The following is a 19,567-nucleotide window of genomic DNA, read 5'->3' as shown; positions in this document are numbered from 1 at the left end:
AAAAACCAATGCGCACGAAGACGTGTTTGTGCCCAACAGCGGCGGCGAACAAAAGTGTGTCTTAACTTTGTTAATGACCAGTCACCTCAGTGCAACACTTGGATTAAGATTATATTGTGCAAAGTAGGCTTTCACGATGTGTAGCGTCTGACGTCCTCCCTCCCGCTCCGAGCCTCAGCCAACACTGTGCGGAGCTTCAGTGAAGTCAACTCTCAGTCAATTGGGTGAGTTAAACAATAAAATAGGTCTATGCCAACATTGAGATCGCTAATAAGGTAAACGGTTGGTTGCACTTTTGCACTGATGGTTTTGAGGGTTTATTTTAGTCTTCAAACCAAAGTAAGAGCCGATGACAGGAGAAGAAAAAAAAAGCTTACCATTGAGCTAAAACTTCACCGTAGCAACTTTACATCACAATGAATTGGGACAAAATTCACAGAAAGGTTGTCTCAAAGTATCACAAAACTAACCTTGTGCCTCGTCGGTGGGTAGGGAAAGGAATCAACGTTTGATAGCATTTGGTTCCATCCATTAAAGAAAATCACTGCAGAAGGCAAAATGCTGAGTTCCAGTGCGTACACTTCAAAATAAAAAGGTTCCAAGCTTAAAACAGGAAGTCTAGTTAAAATTTGCACGTTATGAAACCGTCCCAAATAAGGTTTTAACAATGCTATATTTAACTTTAGCTGAAACATTAATTAATGAATAATAAGTAAATTGGGTCAGTTCCACACACATTGCCTTTTAGTTCATAGGTTTGATATTGACACTGGTTATAAAGAACTCCAAGTGAAATGTTCATTTTAGTCTATGCTGCGGGCTGCTAAGAAAATGGATGTCCATAATTTAGACACCCTTTCTTTAAACTATGCAAACATTTTTGACCATGCCCCGTAAAAGAACCGGAATTGAGAATCGTTTGGAATCGGGACCAGAATCTCTCAAATTCAAACGATGCCCAACCCTCATCCCGACAGAGGTGCAAAATTGGCAGCATGTTGCAATGAAATTGTAAGTAAACTGTTTCAGACGTTAATGGCAACAGGAAATGAGCTGTTGGAATGTCTGCTGATTTTAGTTTTCATTGTTTGATAGCGCCTACCTGAGGAAAGGAGCTGGAATAGGTGGTGACCAGGAAACCAGCGGAATACATGTAACAGTGTTACATAGTCAGGTTATAAGAAAAGTAATTTCTTGTGTATAATGTGCACCCATTTATAATACGCACCCCTAAAGTTTATCTCAAAATTCTGGAAAACCCTTCTACCTCTGTGTAATGTGTTTTTACAATGCATGATTTTGCTTCTGCCCATATGATCAAAACATGAAGTATTATCTGTATTTTACAGTTCGTTTTTTCAAAGAATTATTCTGAAGTTAAGCACTTTATTTGAACACGTAATACTTTCTTTTAATTTACTTGATCTTATTTTGAAATTCACAGCCCTACTTTTATTTAGTGAATGAGAAAACACAGTTGTCCTCATATGTTTGATTACCCAGGCAGAATTTGTAAGATGGGTAAAATTCTTTAAAGAAAACATGAAGGGCCAGCCAAAACACATTTTAATGGGATTCAAATTAAACTGTCAAGCATTTCAGAAAAGCATTATCATTAAACAAAACATAACCACAAATAAATTAATGATGATGGTTGTTCATTCATCAGTCGTATTACATTCTTTTTTATAGATATTTCACAAATTCTGCCAGGGTATGTAAACTTATGAGCACAACTGTACATATATGAAGTCATACGTACCCCTGTCATATTGGAATGAAAGTGTCGGCTACACCTTTTTATAACGTCTAGGCGGCGACAGCATATTAGAATGAAAGTGTACAAGTTTCTCATAGCCTCTCGTTGGCGGTGGCATGTAGGTGGTTGTCTTATTGACTATTGTTTGATTGGCACCTGTGTGCTAACTAGTAGGTATTGTCTTACCCATCTTGATCCAAGAAGCAAAACTTGTCAAGGCGCCGTCATGCCTCCGGGTTTTCTTCGTCACCGAGTAGACCGCATCACGGAGTTATCGGGGAAAACAAAAGGCGGCGGGATATGCTTCTATATCAACGAAAAATGGTGTACGGACGTCACGGAGCTCAGCACACACTGCAGCCCGCATTTGGAGTCGCTGTTTTTGAACTGTAAGCCATTCTACTCGCCGGGTGAGTTCGCATCATTTATTCTCGCTGGCGTCTATATTCCGCCTCAAGCTAACACGAACACTGCTAATGCTCGCCGAACAAGTCAACGAAATTGAAAAAAAATACACCCGGACTCACCCCACATTATTCTCGGGGACTTTAACAAAGCTAAACTCAACCACGAACTCCCTAAATACAAGCAGCACATCGATTGTCCTACCAGGGAAAATAACATTTTAGACCACTGCTATACTATGCTAAAAAACGCATACCGTGCTATACCTCGTGCAGCCCTGGGCTTGTCTGATCACTGCTTAATTCACTTAATACCAACATATTGGCAAGAACTTAAATGTGCGAAGCCTATGGTGAAAACAGTGAAAAAGTGGACCAATGAAGCAAAGATGGAACTTGAAAGCTGTTTAGACTGCACAGACTGGAGTGTCTTTTGAAAATTCAGCTGGCAGCCTGGATGAATATACGGACACTGTCACATCCTATATCAGGTTCTGTGAAGAGATATGTGTACCAACAAAGTCATCTCGCATATTCAACAACAACAAGACGTGGTTCACTGCCAAACTTAAGCAGCTTTGCCAAGCCAAGGATTGGATTGTTGGCCCACTAATAGGGAAAGTGAGCTGAGGGGACATTGGTAAAATAAACAAAAAGCGGATATTTTACATTCATGTGAATTGAAACTGGCATGACGCAGCCATTCATTGTCACGACAATAGCTTCGCTATTTCATCCACCACAGAAAAAAATAGAATTTTATATATATATATGTATATATATATATATATATATGTATATATATATATATGTATATATATATATATGTGTATATATATATATATATATATATATATATATATATTAAAAATAATATATATATATATATATATATTAAAAATATATATATATATATATATATATTAAAAAAATAATATATATATATATATATATATATATATATATATATATATATATTCTTGTAGACTCTCTTTGTATGGCTGAACCTCGCTCGCTCAAAAACCCGGAAATGGCGTTTTGCTGTTCAGGTGAGTTGAGTGGGTATGTACCAAATACGAAATGTGCAGGTACTTGAATATTAATTGCTGAAACTACATCACACCGTCGGCAATTCCAAATCCACCTGTTCTGCAAGCTTATGCCGTTAATTGACTTTTGTATTCAATTGACAAACCCCATAGATGTCAAACTTGAACCATGTCACAGATTCATTTTGACCTAAAACTGTAGAAAAAAACTATTATTCTGATGAAAGGGGACCTTGAAGTTACCTCTTCAATACAACCTTTGAAGATTTCATGGGGCTCACTGAAACCATTCCAGAGAACTCTGTATAAACCTCTACTGAGTGCCTCTTTGAAAAGCTACACAAACTTCAACTTGTAGCCTCAAAGTCAAATTAATTCTTCCCCCGTCTGTCTGTAAATGTACCCAGGTGTACTGCTTAGCATTGTGCTAACATGCCTCCCTGCCAGCCATTGCCACATGATTATTTCAAGCACTCTGGGGTAGCAGAACTAAACACAGCTAAGCCTTTAGAAGCTGTAAGGCGGCGAGTCATCCTCTTAAAGAGTATTGCGAACCATCAGTGGATGATCGTTTAATGACAGAGCCGGTGTCACATTAATGCTCTGATTTTAGTCTTATCGTCAGAGAAATGCTCAAGTCAGGTTCTCGATTTATCGCTGCTTTTATATGAGTTCAAACGGGAGGCAGGCTCAGCTCTTCCCACAAGTCAAAGCACTTCAAGACCAGTGACAAAAACTAGTCAATTCCCTGTGAACAAGTTATATTGTATCATAAATGCACTTAGTTTAATGAAGCCATTACTGCTTTGATTTTAATACCTGTAAACATATGCAGTCATTCTTCAAATCAACTTATGTTCCAAGCTGCAGAGCTGGGTTGCGGCAAACATAGAGCAGTTTTAATATTAATCGTGAGCTGCCCGCAATCCAACATTCACAATTTTTGTTTTTGTTTTTAAATAAACCAAAGAATCAAATGTACATTTCCTTTTTGCAGGACACCCCCTAACCCTAATAGAGGACTAACTACTAACCCTTAAACCATCTCCCAACTAGGGTTGGAATGGAACATCCAAACAGTTTGATTCAACTGTTTCAATTCAGTCCTCATGTGTCCCATTTGGTTCAGCATGTGTAACTTTTTTTTTTCTCTTTTCTCATTTACTATTGAGGCCAAGTGTATAGGTGAGCCAAGCCTAGCCAAGATGACTGTGTGCATGGTTGCTGCGTTGCATTGACTCTCACTCGAGTTGTCAACTAGGGGTGTGTTCGGAAATATAGTCTGGTGCGGCTCTGCTGCACTCGGAAAAAGTTTTGGGATTGTATGGAATATGTGCACTCTCAGAGTAGAGCAGTGCGTCAGATTGAATTTTCAAATACACCGTAGCCAGAACACGCCATTTGCGTCATGCTCTTCCAGCGATGCAGCAGCCAATCATCTCGTAGCAGGGTGCGTCCTGCCTAGTACTTGAGCGACGTACGGCTCTAAGAGGAGCAAGGAAATAGTACAAAAAGTGCACTACAGGGTGTTTTCCTTGCTTGTCTCTATGCGGTTCTGCGAATATTTGCTACTCCCACCAAGACCTTAAAGACATTGACGATTGGCGCCAGTTACCATTTCAGTTGTCTTAAATTACTCCCATAATATCCCAGATGAACGCGAGACCTGCTTAGCGAGTCTGTATCTCTCCAATGCAATAGCTCTGGTGCATAAAAGTCGTTTGTTTCATCCATCAGAGATCTCTTGCGCTGGAGTGTTTGCCACTCGCTGGAAACCGTTGTGTCTGTACAAACATGTCAGTCTATGTACATCTTTTATTTAGGAGAGGAATGATTAGATCAGTATTTTCCAACCTTTGTTGAGCCAAGGCACCTACAGTAATTTACATTAGGAAAATCTCACGTTTAACCACCAAACAAAAATATATTACTTTGAATATTGTATGTACAAATACTGAAATTACGATTTTGTCTCAACTTGGTCACAAATGTACTTATTGTGAAATGTAGGCTTTTTTAGTTTAATACAAAGTGAATATATTTGCAGGGAGCCGTGATATGTTGTATGAATGGCAACAGATGGAGACAGGTTTTGCCATCCAATGGAAGAGCAGTTAATTGTTCTGCCTGTCACTTAACGCCGCTGGCAGCGATCGATAGATATATTTCCGATTAATAAAAATTATTTCAATAATAATACAAAATATACACAAGACAGTTTCCTTATTCAGCAGATACCAAACCAAACCGAAAGCCTTCACTCCAAAACCGAGATACGAACCGAACCGTGAATTTGGTGAACTGTTCCACCCTGACTCGCTACCTCTAACCATAAATCTACCCACTATCTACCCTCTAAACCTGGGCAAAAAATAAAACTATGAAAACTAAAATATGTGGCGCTTTTATTTTACAAACCCCAATTCCAGTGAAGTTGGGACATTGTGTAAAACATAAATAAAAACAGTAAAATTATTATTATTTTTTTTTTAACATATTTATTTGAATACACTACAAACACAAGATATTCAATGTACAAACTGATAAACCTTTTTTCCGCCAATATCCACTCATTTTGAATTTAATGCCTGCAATATGTTCGAAAGGCCTTTTCTTTTAACAACACTCAATAAGCAAATGTTGAAGCTTGCATGTTGAATTATTTCCTATTCTTGCTGGCTATACAACTTCAGTTGCTCAGTAGTCCGGGTCTCGGTTGTCGTATATTACGCTTCATGCACCACACATTTTCAATCGGGGGCATGTCTGGACTGCTGGCAGACCAGTCTAGTTAGTACTCACACTCATTTACTACGAAGCCATGCAACTGTAACGTGCAGAATGTGGCTTGGCATTGTCTCGCTGAAATCGGCAGGGACATCCCTGAAAAAGACATTGCTTGTATGGCAGCATACGCTGCTCCAAAACATGTACAGTATGTACATTTCAACATTAATGGTGCCTTCATAGATGTGCAAGTTACCTATGCCATGGGAACTAACACACCCCATACCATCACAGATGCTGGCTTTTGAACTTTGCGCTCATAACAATCCAGATGGTCCTTTTCCTCTTTGGGCCGGAGGACACGACGACCATGATTTCCAAACACAATTAGAAATGTGGACTAGTCAGACCACAGCACATTTTTCTACTTCATGTCAGTCCATCTCAGATAAGCTTGGGCCCAGAGAAACCGGCGGTGTTTGTGTTTTGTGAATATTGATTGAATAATGGTATTAGTATGTGTATATACTAGGCTTTACACGATCAGGATTTTATGGGCCTATCATCGATTAGCGAGTTTAAAAAAACGATAACCGATCACTGATACGATCACATGATAGAGGAATGTGTCTATTTAAATGACCTGTTCATTTACTCTATATACTTGTGTACCTAATTGCTCAAAAAAATCTATTTACAATAAATAATGTATCTTTGTTCCTCTATTTATGCCAGTGAGGCATAGTGACAGACAGAACAAATGAATGGTCTTCTATTAGATGGCAGGAAGTAAATACAGTAATTAATGTATCCACTTTTTGTGACATTTTTGTTTGTTGGTGTGCCGTGAGATTTTTCAATTGTAAAATATGTTCTTTGGCTCCATAAAGGTTGGAAATCACTGCTCTTGTCAGATCGTGTATTCTAATCAGTCAGGTCAAACCAACATTACAACATGACAGAAATAATGGGTGCTAACTTACTGTAATGAATTTTTTAAATTAAATTACTTCACCCTCACCGAAACTTTAGAGCATGATTCGACAGAACGGCAGCATGTTTACGTCCAACCGTTCGTGCTAGCAGTAGCTTGCTAGGCTACATAACGTTTTGTTGCCTGCTTGCGAGCCGTATCTTATTAAAAGTACAGGAACAAGCAAGCCTTAAACGAACGTCCTCTCCTCTCCTGAGCACCGGTGACCGCCAACACACGTTTTCCCCCATTTTGTTCTTACAAACACACGGCACGATCCACTCTTGTTGTCGCCGCCACGGTAACGAGTGTATCCGGTCGCGTTTGAGTTGACAAGATAAAGCCTACTGATCATAAAAAATGGGATGCGGTGGTATCGGAATTCAAGGTTTTGTTGCAGTAGTCTGACATAGTGCAAGCGTGAAAGAGGAAATTTGTCTTGTATTCTGATCCGGGCATTAAGTGTTGTCTGTCTCAGACGTGTTGTCTGTTCCACACCGCCGAGATGTTTTTTTTTTTTTTTAATAACTTTATTGGCTGTCAGATATTTACAGGTCTACGTCAAAAGACACGCAAAAAATAGCTAAAAATAAACTAGCTTTTGGATTCAAATATACTGTGCACGATGGCGACGCAGAGTAAATGATTGATCGGATCGGTGAATTATGACATTAAAGCCGGTCAGCCGATCAGCATAAAATGTTAATTATCGACCGATACCGATAAGGCTGATAAAATCGGTGTAAAGTATAGTATATACAGTAATCTTTTTTAATGTAATTTTTTTCGAGCGCTTTTTCTGGTTAACATTTCTATATCCTTTTTTAACAACAAATTATAACAATATATACCATATGTACACAAGTAGAAACTTTGTAAAACAAATACAATATGCTGTTTTATATAATTATATTTAATTAATAAGGAACACAATTAGGGTTAGCATGTTGACGTGGCCCTCGACAACCATTCCAGTTTCTCACAAGGTCTTTTGGATAATATATTGCCCACCCCTGCCCTAACCTCTAAAGCCCTAACCCTTACCATAACTCCCCTCCAAAAATCCCTAAACCCAAACCGTAAATCTACTAATCCATAAACCTGACAACCGTAACCATGAACCCTAACATACACTCTAACAACCAACCCTATCTACATTATATACTACTTTAACCACAAATCCTATCGCCAACCATAACCTTAACCCTAATCCTACCCCTATTAGGTGTTTTGAGTCCCAGTACTTTAGTAGAAGTGGTTTGCCTCCATTGAGTTGATATCAAAGACGGTTGAACTCGCTCAAGGTGAAACTCAACGTGTTCATTAAGTTGACGCCTCATTAAATGAGTCACTCATTTTCTAGCCTTTTAAATTTTAAAAAAATTGTCTGTGACATCAGCGTGATTTACATTTCTTCTTTATTGCTTAATGTTACCAGCTAATAGCGTAATCGCGAATAAGTCTGCGGTCCTCAGACATTCTGCAGCTAGTTAACATTATTAGCTGCACTTTGGATGAACGTCTCTTCGGTGGTTCACATCACACCTGCTCTCTGTTTAACATTCATGAATAGTTTAGATCTACCAGCATCTGGCGACACACCCTGCTATGCCACCCACACACACATTACCCAGGGTCTAAATTGATATTTTAATGTGAGTTTTATTGTCTTTAAATCCATGCTAAATCTAGAGCGCTGAGATGAAGTGAAGTGAGTGTTGAATGTTTGAGTTATTGGCGATCACATCAGTGTACCATTGTTTTGGAGCTCATTGGCCCCAGCAGAATACAATTCAGTGACATGTTCTGAACAAGAACTCCCATATAGGCCAAGTCATGTAAATGGCCAAAGATGTTGACACAGTTTTCTTTATACATAGTTGTTTTAAAACTATGAAATCAGGAATCGAAGACAGTGCATTTTCAGTTACTGAAGCCGTTGCTAGGACATCCTCCAATCCATACTTGGCTCTGATGTGGACTCACTGAGTGTAATGACGTGAATTAATCCAAAAATTAAAAACAATAATAAATAAACATAATGTACCCATAATGTAGACCCTTTCCAAAAAAATTTAATATCATGGAAACGTTTATTTATTTCTATAATTCCATTCAAAAAGTTAGTTTCATAGAGTGTAGATTCAGGGCCCACAATTTAAACTAGTTCAAGTATGTATTTGTTTATTTTTACATAATTTGGACTTCCATTTTATAAAACCGACAAAATCAGCAATTCAAAAACATTTGAATACTGTGAAGAAATCACCATTTACTTCTCAGTTTTTGTAGAGAAAAATGAAAGAAATTAGGGTCACATGAAATCAATCAACATATGGTACTTTCAAAACGATATGTTAATCGGCAATAATTGGTTGGGAATCCCTTTGCTTTAATCACTGCGTCGATGCGCCGTGGCATTCAGGGAATCAGCCTGTGGCATTGCCTGGGAGTTATCGAAGCCCAGATTTACTTGATGCTTGGTGTCAGTTCTTTCTTGTTTTTGGGTCTGGTGCCCCTCATTTTCCTATTGATAATACCCTATAGATTCTCAATGGGGTATAGATCCGGCAAGTTGGCTGGCCAGTCAAGCCCAGACTGCCAGAAGCATCAAAACCTGGCCATCAAACCATGTTTTGGTGCTTCTGGCAGTCTGGGCCAGGGCAGGTCCTGCTGGAAGATAAAATTTGCATCTCCATACAGATCCTCAGCAGAAGGAATCATGAAGTCCTCTAAAACATTCTGGTAGACTTTTGCCTTGACCTTGCATTTAAGAAAGCAGAGTTTACCAAAACCTGCACTGGACATTGCACACCAAATCATGACTGACTGTGGATAATTCACACTGGACCTCAAGCAGCTTGGGTTCTGTTCTTCACCCGTCTTCCTTCAAACCCTTGGACCTTGGTTCCCGAATGAAAGGCACATTTTACTTTCATCGGAAAAGAGGACCTCGGACCACTGGCCAACAGTCCAGTCCTTCTCCTTGGCCCAGTTGAGATTCTTCCTACATTGGCTCAGGCTCAAAAGTGGCTTGACCCGAGGAACTGACAGTTGTAGCCCATCTCCCAGATGCATCTGAATGTGGTGGTTTTTGAAGCTGCGACTCCCGCCTCATTCCACTCTTTCTGGATCTCTGCTAGTTTCTTGAATCTTCTCGGTTTGATAATCCGCTGAAACCCACGGTCATCTCTTTTGCTGGTACATCTCCTGGCACCTTTTGTCCTTCCACTAGACTTTCCATTGATATGCTTGGACACAGCACTCTGTGAACAGTCAGCCTCCTTAGATATGAACTTTTGTGGCTTACCCATCCAATGGAGGGTATCTATGATGGTCTTCTGGCCAGTTGTCAAGTCTGCAGTCTTCCCCATGTTGAACCCAACTGAGACTACTGAAGCAATTTAATGACACCTGGGGAAACCTATGCAGGTGCTTTGTGTTTAGGAGACGACTAATGTGTGACACTCAGTTTAAAACATTTATGGCCTGCAAAATTTGGGCAGATTTCTTCAGTGTTCAAATTTTTTGAATTCCTGATTTCGGGTTTTATGAGCTGGAAACCCAAATTATGTAAATATAAACAAATTAATACTTGAAATAGTTTAGATTGTGGGCCCTGAATCTATAATCTCTGAAAGTTCAACTTTTTGAATGGAATTATGGAAATAAATAATAAAACTTTTCCATGATATAATTTTTTTTAAAAAGGGTCTGTTTGTGTCATATTATTGAGATTGCTCCTTTTGCCAGTTAAGAAGATGCTTTCCACCTCTCCTTCGTCTTTGACCCACAGTAGCTGAATCTCAATCGGCGCCCTGTAGGTTAACGGCGCCGATGTCGGACGTTGTTAACCCGGGCCACGACAGATACAGTATGGAATTCTTTGGATGAACGCTCATATTTGTTTGGAAAAGTTTTAAGCCGGATACCCTTCCTGACGCAACCCTCTGCATTTATCCGGGCTTGGGACCGGTCTACAGTTTGCACTGACTCGTGCCCCCCCTCCACCTCATAGGGCTCCATTACTTCCAGGACTGTGATGTATTTTGAAAAACTCCTACCTGGGAATACGCCCAAATGAGCTCCAATTTGAAGCAGGTATACTTGACATCCCATCTGATTCGGGGCCAAGAGGCGGGGTACACCATGAACTGGTCACCAGCCAATCGCACATATAAACAAACAACCATTCACACTGACATTCACACCTACGCGCAATTTAGAGTCTTCAATTAACCTACCATGCACGTTTTTGGGATGTGGGAGGAGAAAACCAACGCAGGCACAGGGAGAGCATGTAAACTCCACAGAGGCGAGGCTGGATTTGAACCTCGGTCCTCAGAATTGCCTCTTCTTATTATTATTATTATACAGTATTGTATTATTGCTTATTGTTTTGTTTTTTCCTTTCAAGTGGGTCCCCGTGCTGTCCGACTTCCAACAGAGGGGGACGGTGTGGAGCTTTGTGCCAGGGAAGCCCAGCCAGCCTCTTTCCTTGCACCTGGGGGACTACAACCTGGACGGATTCCCCGACGCCCTGGTGGTCCTCCGCAACACCAGTGGCAGGTAGGATTGCCTTGAAAATGCTCCTCCACATAACACTGGCTTAGGTGTTTTTCACTAACCCATAAGACACAGTTTATATTGAAGAATATGTCCAGTAAATGGATTACATTCAGATTTGGCCCATTCGCCAATAAGCGTGTCATCTGTCTTCCTATAGCTGTAACATGACCTCAGCCAAAACATTTGGTACACCTTATGACATCCCAATTAGTGCATGTTAGGTTACAAATACAATGCAGATGTTTGGGCACATCAACACAATTACATTATAAATAATGGCTTATTAGTAGTTTTATTTTTATGAAAGTATTTTTATTATGTTTTATATGTCTTTTATTCTAGTTTTTCATCCTTACTGTAAAGACTTGTAGTGCAACTGAGACAATTCAGCCTCCAAACACGGTGTCATTTGTTTTATTTTTCTATTTGTTTTTTTAATTAATAATTATTTTCTATATTGCATGTTTTTTGTAGTTTTTTGTCTTGTTTGTTTTCCTTTTTTCTATATTTTAAATTTTAATAAAACTGTCATATTATTATTCATTTACTTTGTAATAATCGTTTTGTATTTTTATTTTAATTAAACAAAATGGGTTTTTTATACTACGATTCAAATGTCAGCATTAATTCAGTCAGTCTGAGCACAGCCCTGCGCCAGTGAAAAAAGGCAGCTAAGGTGAGTGTGATCTTCAAAATGCAGACATAGACGGCTGATAAGAAAGCCCTTTTAGAAGTCATTACGCCATGTGCCTAGATACACACACCATGGACACCGAAGTGTGTGTGCGCTCGCGCGTGTGTTTCTGTATTAAAAGACCTATATGGATTATTTTAAGAGATGAAGATAAGATAGTTGAAGAGGTCAGAGCTGTGATCATCAATGCATACTGATTGGTGCGTGTGCTGTGGAGGTTGTTAGAGACTGTAGAATAGTGGGTAAGAGCCTTAAAAGGCACACACACATATCTTTGAACATGCATTTCGGGCAAAGTCCCTCCGGGTTTAACCATTGAAGCCAGCCCCGCCATGGAGAAATGACTGGGGTCTCACCAGTACTAATCACACGAGCTGCTAGAGTTTCCTATTCCATTTCCTCCGCATGTGTAAGCCTGTGGCATCATTATCTGCTAGCAGGAAACATACACTACTCACACATAGTGAGGGATATCGGGCTTTCAGGTGAGTTTTCAGGATGAACCTCAATTTGACTTATTGATGTAAAAATGTGAACAGCATGATGAAGAGGACTGTTTAAATACCTATTGTAATTGAAACAGAAAATGTACTGCTCCATTCATGGATCAAACACGTGTTGTAGATATTGCTGTTCAGTTCCTTGTAAGAAAACCAAGTTGTGCAAAAAGTATTTAAACACTGGATTTTTTTTAAGTTCAGAGAAGGTCACAATAAGTTCACCCATAAAGGTTATAGCACTACTTTCCTATTAGCCAAGACTTTGGCGGCATCTTGTGGCATCTTCTGGCACTGTTTCAGAAAGAGCACAAACAATGTGAATAGGTGAGTTTTTTTAGCGAAAAATTGAATCGGTGAATTGAAATTTGTAAAATGTTAACTCTGAATATGCGGGGATTACTGTATAGTGGCAGGCCGGACATTTACATGCTCCTCCACTAGATGGCAGAAGATACAACTAACATTTGTATCCACTTGTAGCCATTCATACAACACAATAATAGCTTCAATCAACTAAACAGGCCCGAATTTTACCCTGAGTAGCCTAAGTCAACTTGTGGGTAATTGAGATGAGATTATCATTATAGCAATATATATGAGTCATTTTCATATAATTTGATTAATAACCGTAAAGATGGTTGTAAAATTTTTTTTTCTAATTTTATAATTTTTTTATGCAGCCTTGGTTTTATGTGCAACTGTCTCCCAGGCTGAAACAGCCAAGCTTGAAGTCCTATTTTCAAAAACTTAATGATGATAAAAAAAAAATGCTAGACCATAATTGTAAAGCCAATCAAGGGATAAATACACTAATATCATGGCAGTCCAATGCATATGTAATCTGAAGAACAAGCTTTTTTGTATGGGAAAAATCATGAGCAATAATCACTTTTATTTATGAAGAACAACTTTAATAATAATTTTTTTTTTAAAACAGCTGTGAACTGAAATGCTGAACTTTAACAATTGGTTTTAAAACTTTATAGCATTATACTTTGAACAACTGATAATGGTGTAATATATGAATGTATGAAGTTCTGCATCAGTGTTATCCCCACTTAAATTCTTCTACAGCTTTGTTGATAGAACCCATTGACAGAGCAAATCGTGGAAGCCCACTGAAAAATACTACTTGTATAATAATAAAGACAAAAGTGAATCATGGTAAAGAAATATAGTCAGGTCCATAAATATTGGGACATAGACACAATATCTTTGGCTCTAAATACCACCACAAATGATTTAAAATGAAACAAACAAGATGTGCTTTCAGCTTGAATTTAATGGCATTAACATCCAAATCAACTGAACGGTGTAAGAGTTACAACAGTTTGTATGTATGTCTGCTACTATTTAAATGACCAAAGGTAATAGGACAAATTAACAATCATAAATCAAACTTTATTTTTTTAATAGTTGGTTGCAAATCCATCCATCCATTTTCTGAGCCGCTTCCCCTCACTAGGCAGCCAATCGCAGGGCACATACAAACAAACAACCATTCGCACTCACATTCACACTTACGGGCAATTTAGAGTTGTCAATCAACCTACCATGCATGTTTTTTGGATGTGGGGGGAAACCGAAGTGCCCGGCGAAAACCCACGCAGGCATGGGGAGAACATGCAAACTCCACACAGGCGGGGCCGGGGATTGAACCCAGGTCCTCAGAACTGTGAGGCAGACACTCTAACCAGTCGTACACCGTGCCGCGGTTGCAAATCCTTTGTAGTCAATTTCAGCCTTAAGTCCGCAATGCATTGATATCACCACATACTGGATTTCATCACTGATGATGCTCTGCCTGGCCAAGAGTCGGCCCTACCCAATGTGGCGGCCTTGGCAAGATTTTGTATGGAGCGCCCCTCAATTGGCAACTTACAGTGGGTACGGAAAGTATTCAGACCCCCTTCAAATTTTCACTCTTTGTTGTATTGCAGCCATTTGCTAAAAATCATTTAAGTTAATTTTTTTCCTCATTAATGTACACACTGCACCCCATATTGACAGAAAAAAAGCAATTGTTGAAATATTTGCAGATTTATTAAAAAAAGAAAAACTGAAATATCACACAGCCATAAGTATAAAGACCCTTTGCTGTGACGCTCATATATTTAACTCTGGTGCTGTCCATTTCTTCTGATCATCCTTGAGATGGTTCTACAACTTCATTGAAGTCCAGCTGTGTTTGATTATACTGATTGGACTTGATTAGGAAAGCCACACACCTGTCTATATAAGACTTTCAAAGCAAATGAGAATCCTGAGGTCAAATTAACTGCCTGAAGAGCTCAGAGACAGAATTGTGGCAAGGCACAGATCTGGCCAAGGTTACAAAAACAATTCTGCCGCACTTAAGGTTCTTAAGAGCACAGTGGCCTCCATAATCCTTAAATGGAAAATGTTTTGGACGACCAGAACTCTTCCTAGAGCTGGCCGTCCGGCCAAACTGAGCAATCGGAGGAGAAGAGCCTTGGTGAGAGAGTTAAAGAAGAACCCAAAGATCACTGTGGCTCAGCTCCAGAGATGCAGTCGGGAAATGGGAGAAAGTTCTAGAAATTAAACCATCACTAAAGCCCTCCGCCAGTCGGGGCTTTATGGCAGAGTGGCCCGACGGGAGCCTCTCCTCAGTGCAAGACACATGAAAGCCCGCATGGAGTTTACTAAAAAACACCTGAAGGACTCCAAGATGGTGAGAAATAAGATTCTCTGGTCTGATGAGACCAAGATAGAACTTTTTGGCCTTAATTCTAAGCGGTATGTGTGAAGAAAACCAGGCACTGCTGATCACCTGTCCAATACAGTCCCAATAGTGAAGCATGGTGGTGGCTGCATCATTCTGTGGGGGTGTTTTTCAGCTGCAGGGACAGGACGACTGGTTGAAATCAAAGGAAAGCTGAATGCGGCCAAGTATAGGGATATCCTGGAAAAAAAACCTCCAGAGTGCTCAGGACCTCAGACTGGGCCAAAGGTTCACCTTCAGAAAAGACAATGACCCTAAGCACACAGCTAAAATACCGAAGGAGTGGCTTCAGAACAACTCCGTGATTGTTCTTGAATGGCCCAGCCAGAGCCCTGACCTAAACCCAATTGAGCATCTCTGGAGAGACCTGAAAATGGCTGTCCACCAATGTTCAAAATACAACCTGACAGAACTGGAGGGGATCTGCAAGGAGGAATGGCAGAGGATCCCCAAATCCAGGTGTGAAAAACTAATTGCATCATTCCCAAAAAACTCATGGCTGTATTAGCACAAAAGGGTGTTTCTCCTAAATACTGAGCAAAGCGGCTGAATACTTATGGCTGTGTGATATTTCAGTTTTTCTTTTTTAATAAATGTGCAAAAATTTCAACAATTGCTTTTTTTCTGTCAATACGGAGTGCTGTGTGTACATTAATGAGGGGAAAAAAGAACTTAAATGATTTTAGCAAATAGCTGCAATATAACAGTGAAAAATTTAAGGGGGGCTGAATACTTTCCTTACCCACTGTACGCATACGCTGACAAAAGTTGAATACCATTGTTTTGTCTTTCATTTACAAGATGTCACACAATTTATAATATGAAATACAACAATTTAAAATATGAAATACAACATCGTACCAATCTGTCAGTAACACAGATAGACAGACAGACAGATATTCTCAATGTCAGTCAGTGATCCCTGTCGAGTGGTATTTGGCCCATTTGACACTGGTGGGGGATTTTTTAATTTTTTTTAAGCTATACAGTTTTCATTCATGACCTTGTGATACTTTCGTAGATGCTGAAACAAGTTTGTAGTGTTATTCCTTGCTGTAGCTACGGTAGCAACTAGCAGGGCAACAAGTCCTTACTCTGTGCCGCATCGTTTTTCATAAATCCAAAATAGATAATGTAGTGTGGACTTTTGTCTTTTCTGTTGTTTTGTTGAAGCCATAGTCTTTTATATTTTTTTCTTTTTTCAGGATTATGTAGGTGTGAAACTGCTTTGTGATTGGCTGAGCGGTTGGAGATGTGCTTGGATTAGCAGATGAGGGAAGGGGGAAATCTAAGTGTGTATGTGTATGTGAGAGAGACAGAAGGGGAGATGGTGTCGAGAAGCTTGTTCATTTGGCGTGGTTACAACCTGTTTTTTCCTTTTTTCAAAAGGAGCCTTTGCGATTTGAAAATTGCATTCTACTACATTGCGATGTCAGTTTGAATTTGATTAATCATTCAGCCCTACTGTCAAATATATCTTGGCTCAATAAAGGTTGGGAAACACTAGTCCAATCTACTGAAAAATAACGCGTCTACCAGCTTTTCTCTGTCTTGTTTGGACTGAAGATCTTTAATCATGGAGATGTTCTTCATGTGGTAATAAACAGACTTATTAGCAGGTTTAAGGTGGGTTTTAAAATCCAGGTAAGCGTCAATAATCGCACCAACATTTAAGTCTGGATGTGTAAATATATGCTTGGAAGAAATGAGCTGGAAAGAATTTCAAAGCTGAGCGCAGCCTTAGAGATTCAAACGATTCATCTTTTGGGGCTCTCCTGACATTCACCGCTTGGGATATTGCAATAAATGTGGAGATGATAGCCGCCGAAGCTAACTCTAGCATCATTTATGTTGAAAATTGTATCAATGCGTGGTGTGGCACAATCTATGATTTCCTCCCAAGCAAATATGTAGACAGCACACACTTAAATCCAAGCTCTGTCAGCCTTTTCTCCCGCTGGGTTATTTTTAGCGGCTTCACAAGTGCTTGACATCCTAAGTGAAGGCTGCTTTTTAAATTTTCACATTTGAGAAATAGGGAGAGAGAGATGCTTGAACACTCCACGTGTGCTTGATAGTGTCACAGCTGTTCAACATGCAGTTTAGCAAATTCCAATCTCACTTTTTATGATTTACTGTAAACAGTAGTGTCAACTTGGTCGTCTCCCATGAAGTCCACATTGGCTCGAAGAACAACGAATGGTACCTCTTGACCTTGGAGTTCACCTTTAATTTCTTTGGCGGTTGTTCTGAGCACTTTTGTTCCCATTCGTATTGTCCGTTTCTTCAATTTGTCATCAATTTTCCTTCTGCGGCCACCTTCAGCAAGGTTGGCTACAGTCCCGTGTATCTTCAATATCTGAATAATATGTGGAACTGTAGATACAGCAACATCAAGCTGCTTGGAGATTGTCTTATAGCCTTTACCTTTAATGTGCTTGTCTACAATCCTTCGCTTCCTCTGGTCCATGTTTAGTATGGTTTCGTCTTGTGCGCTCGAAAAGCTGTAGTAAGTCTAACGCCCCGGTAAGTTGAAACATCATATTGCAGATTTTGATTCGCTCGCGGGCCCTGACTGTTGTTTGTGCCTATACACCAAACAGCAGTTCAGAGTACCCACCCTTTTTGGAGTCCTTCGAGGGGGTGCTGGAGAGCGCTCCCGCTGGGGACTCCATCGTTCTGCTGGGGGACTTCAATGCTCACGTGGGCAATGACAGTGAGACCTGGAAGGGCGTGATTGGGAGGAACGGCCCCTCCCGATCAGAACCCGAGCGGTGTTCTGTTATTGGACTTCTGTGCTCGTCACGGATTGTCCATAACGAACACCATGTTCAAGCATAAGGGTGTCCACATGTGCACTTGGCACCAGGACACCCTAGGTCGCATTTCGATGATCAACTTTTTGGTCGTGTCATCAGACTTGCGGCCGCATGTCTTGGACACTCGGGTGAAGAGAGGGGCGGAGCTGTCAACTGATCACCACCTGGTGGTGAGTTGGCTCCGATGATGGGGGAAGGTGCCGGTCCGACGTGGCAGGCCCAAACGTATTGTGAGGGTCTGCTGGGAACGTCTGGCAGAATCCCCTGTCAGAAGGAGTTTCAACTCCCACCTCCGACAGAACTTTGCTCATGTTCCGGGGGAGGCGGGGGACATCGAGTCCGAGTGGACCATGTTCCGCGCCTCCGTTGCTGAGGGGCCGACCGGAGCTGTGGCCGTAAGGTGGTCGGTGCCTGTCGTGGCGGCAATCCACGAACCCGTTGGTGGACACCAACGGTGAGAGATGCCGTCAAGCTGAAGAAGGAGTCCTATCGAGCCTTTTTGGCCTGTGGGACTCCTGAGGCAGTTGATGGGTACCGGCTGGCCAAGCGGAATGCAGCTCTGGTGGTCGCTGAAGCAAAAACTCGGGTATGGGAGGAGTTCGGTGAGGCCATGGAGAAAGACTTCCGGAGGGCTTCGAGGAAATTCTGGTCCACCATCCGGCGTCTCAGGAGAGGAAAGCAGTGCACCACCAACACTGTGTATAGTGGGGATGGGGCGCTGCTGACCTCGACTCGGGACGTTGTGAGTCGGTGGGGAGAATACTTCGAAGACCTCCTCAATTCCACCGACAAGCCTTCCCATGAGGAAGCAGAGTGTGGATTCTCTGAGGTGGGCTCTCCTATCTCTGGGTTTGAGGTCACCGAGGTAGTTAAAAAGATCCTCGGTGGCATGGGCCCGGGGGTGGATGAGATTCGCCCGGAGTTCCTAAAGGCTCTGGATGTTGTGATGTACCCACACTCTTTTACTACGAAGCCACGCTGTTGTAACACGTGCAGAATGTGGTTCGGCATGGTCTTGCTGAAATAAGCAGGGGCGTCCATGAAAAAGACGTTGCTTGGATGGCAGCATATTATTCTCCAAAACCAGTAAGTACCTTTCAGCATTAATGGTGCCTTCACAGATGTGCAAGTTACCCATGCCATTGGCACTAACACAGCTCCATACCATCACAGATGCTGGCTTTTGAACTTTGCGTCCATAACAGTCCGTATGGTTCTTTTTCTCTTTGGCCCGGAGGACACGGTGTCCACCATTTCCAAAAACTATTTGAAATGTGGACTCGTCGGACCACAGAACACTTTTCCACTTTGCATCAGTCCATCTTAGATG

At 40.8% G+C, this 19,567-nt stretch overlaps 1 protein-coding gene across 2 annotated transcripts in view; it reads left to right on the top strand.

Annotated features, from left to right (window-relative positions):
* itfg1 (integrin alpha FG-GAP repeat containing 1) overlaps positions 1 to 19,567 on the top strand; it is a 260,953-nt gene that overhangs the window by 146,072 nt on the left and 95,314 nt on the right. For both annotated transcript variants that reach the window (XM_061765219.1, XM_061765228.1), the window contains exon 10: positions 11,330 to 11,481. In XM_061765219.1, coding sequence (XP_061621203.1) covers positions 11,330 to 11,481 — 152 coding nt within the window. The remainder of the gene's footprint in view (positions 1 to 11,329; positions 11,482 to 19,567) is intronic.

The sequence above is a fragment of the Phyllopteryx taeniolatus genome, chromosome 2 (assembly GCF_024500385.1).
Source record: "Phyllopteryx taeniolatus isolate TA_2022b chromosome 2, UOR_Ptae_1.2, whole genome shotgun sequence".
NCBI lineage: Eukaryota > Metazoa > Chordata > Actinopteri > Syngnathiformes > Syngnathidae > Phyllopteryx > Phyllopteryx taeniolatus.
Note: the sequence above shows the minus strand (reverse complement) of the source record. Positions and strands in the feature narration are given on the sequence as shown.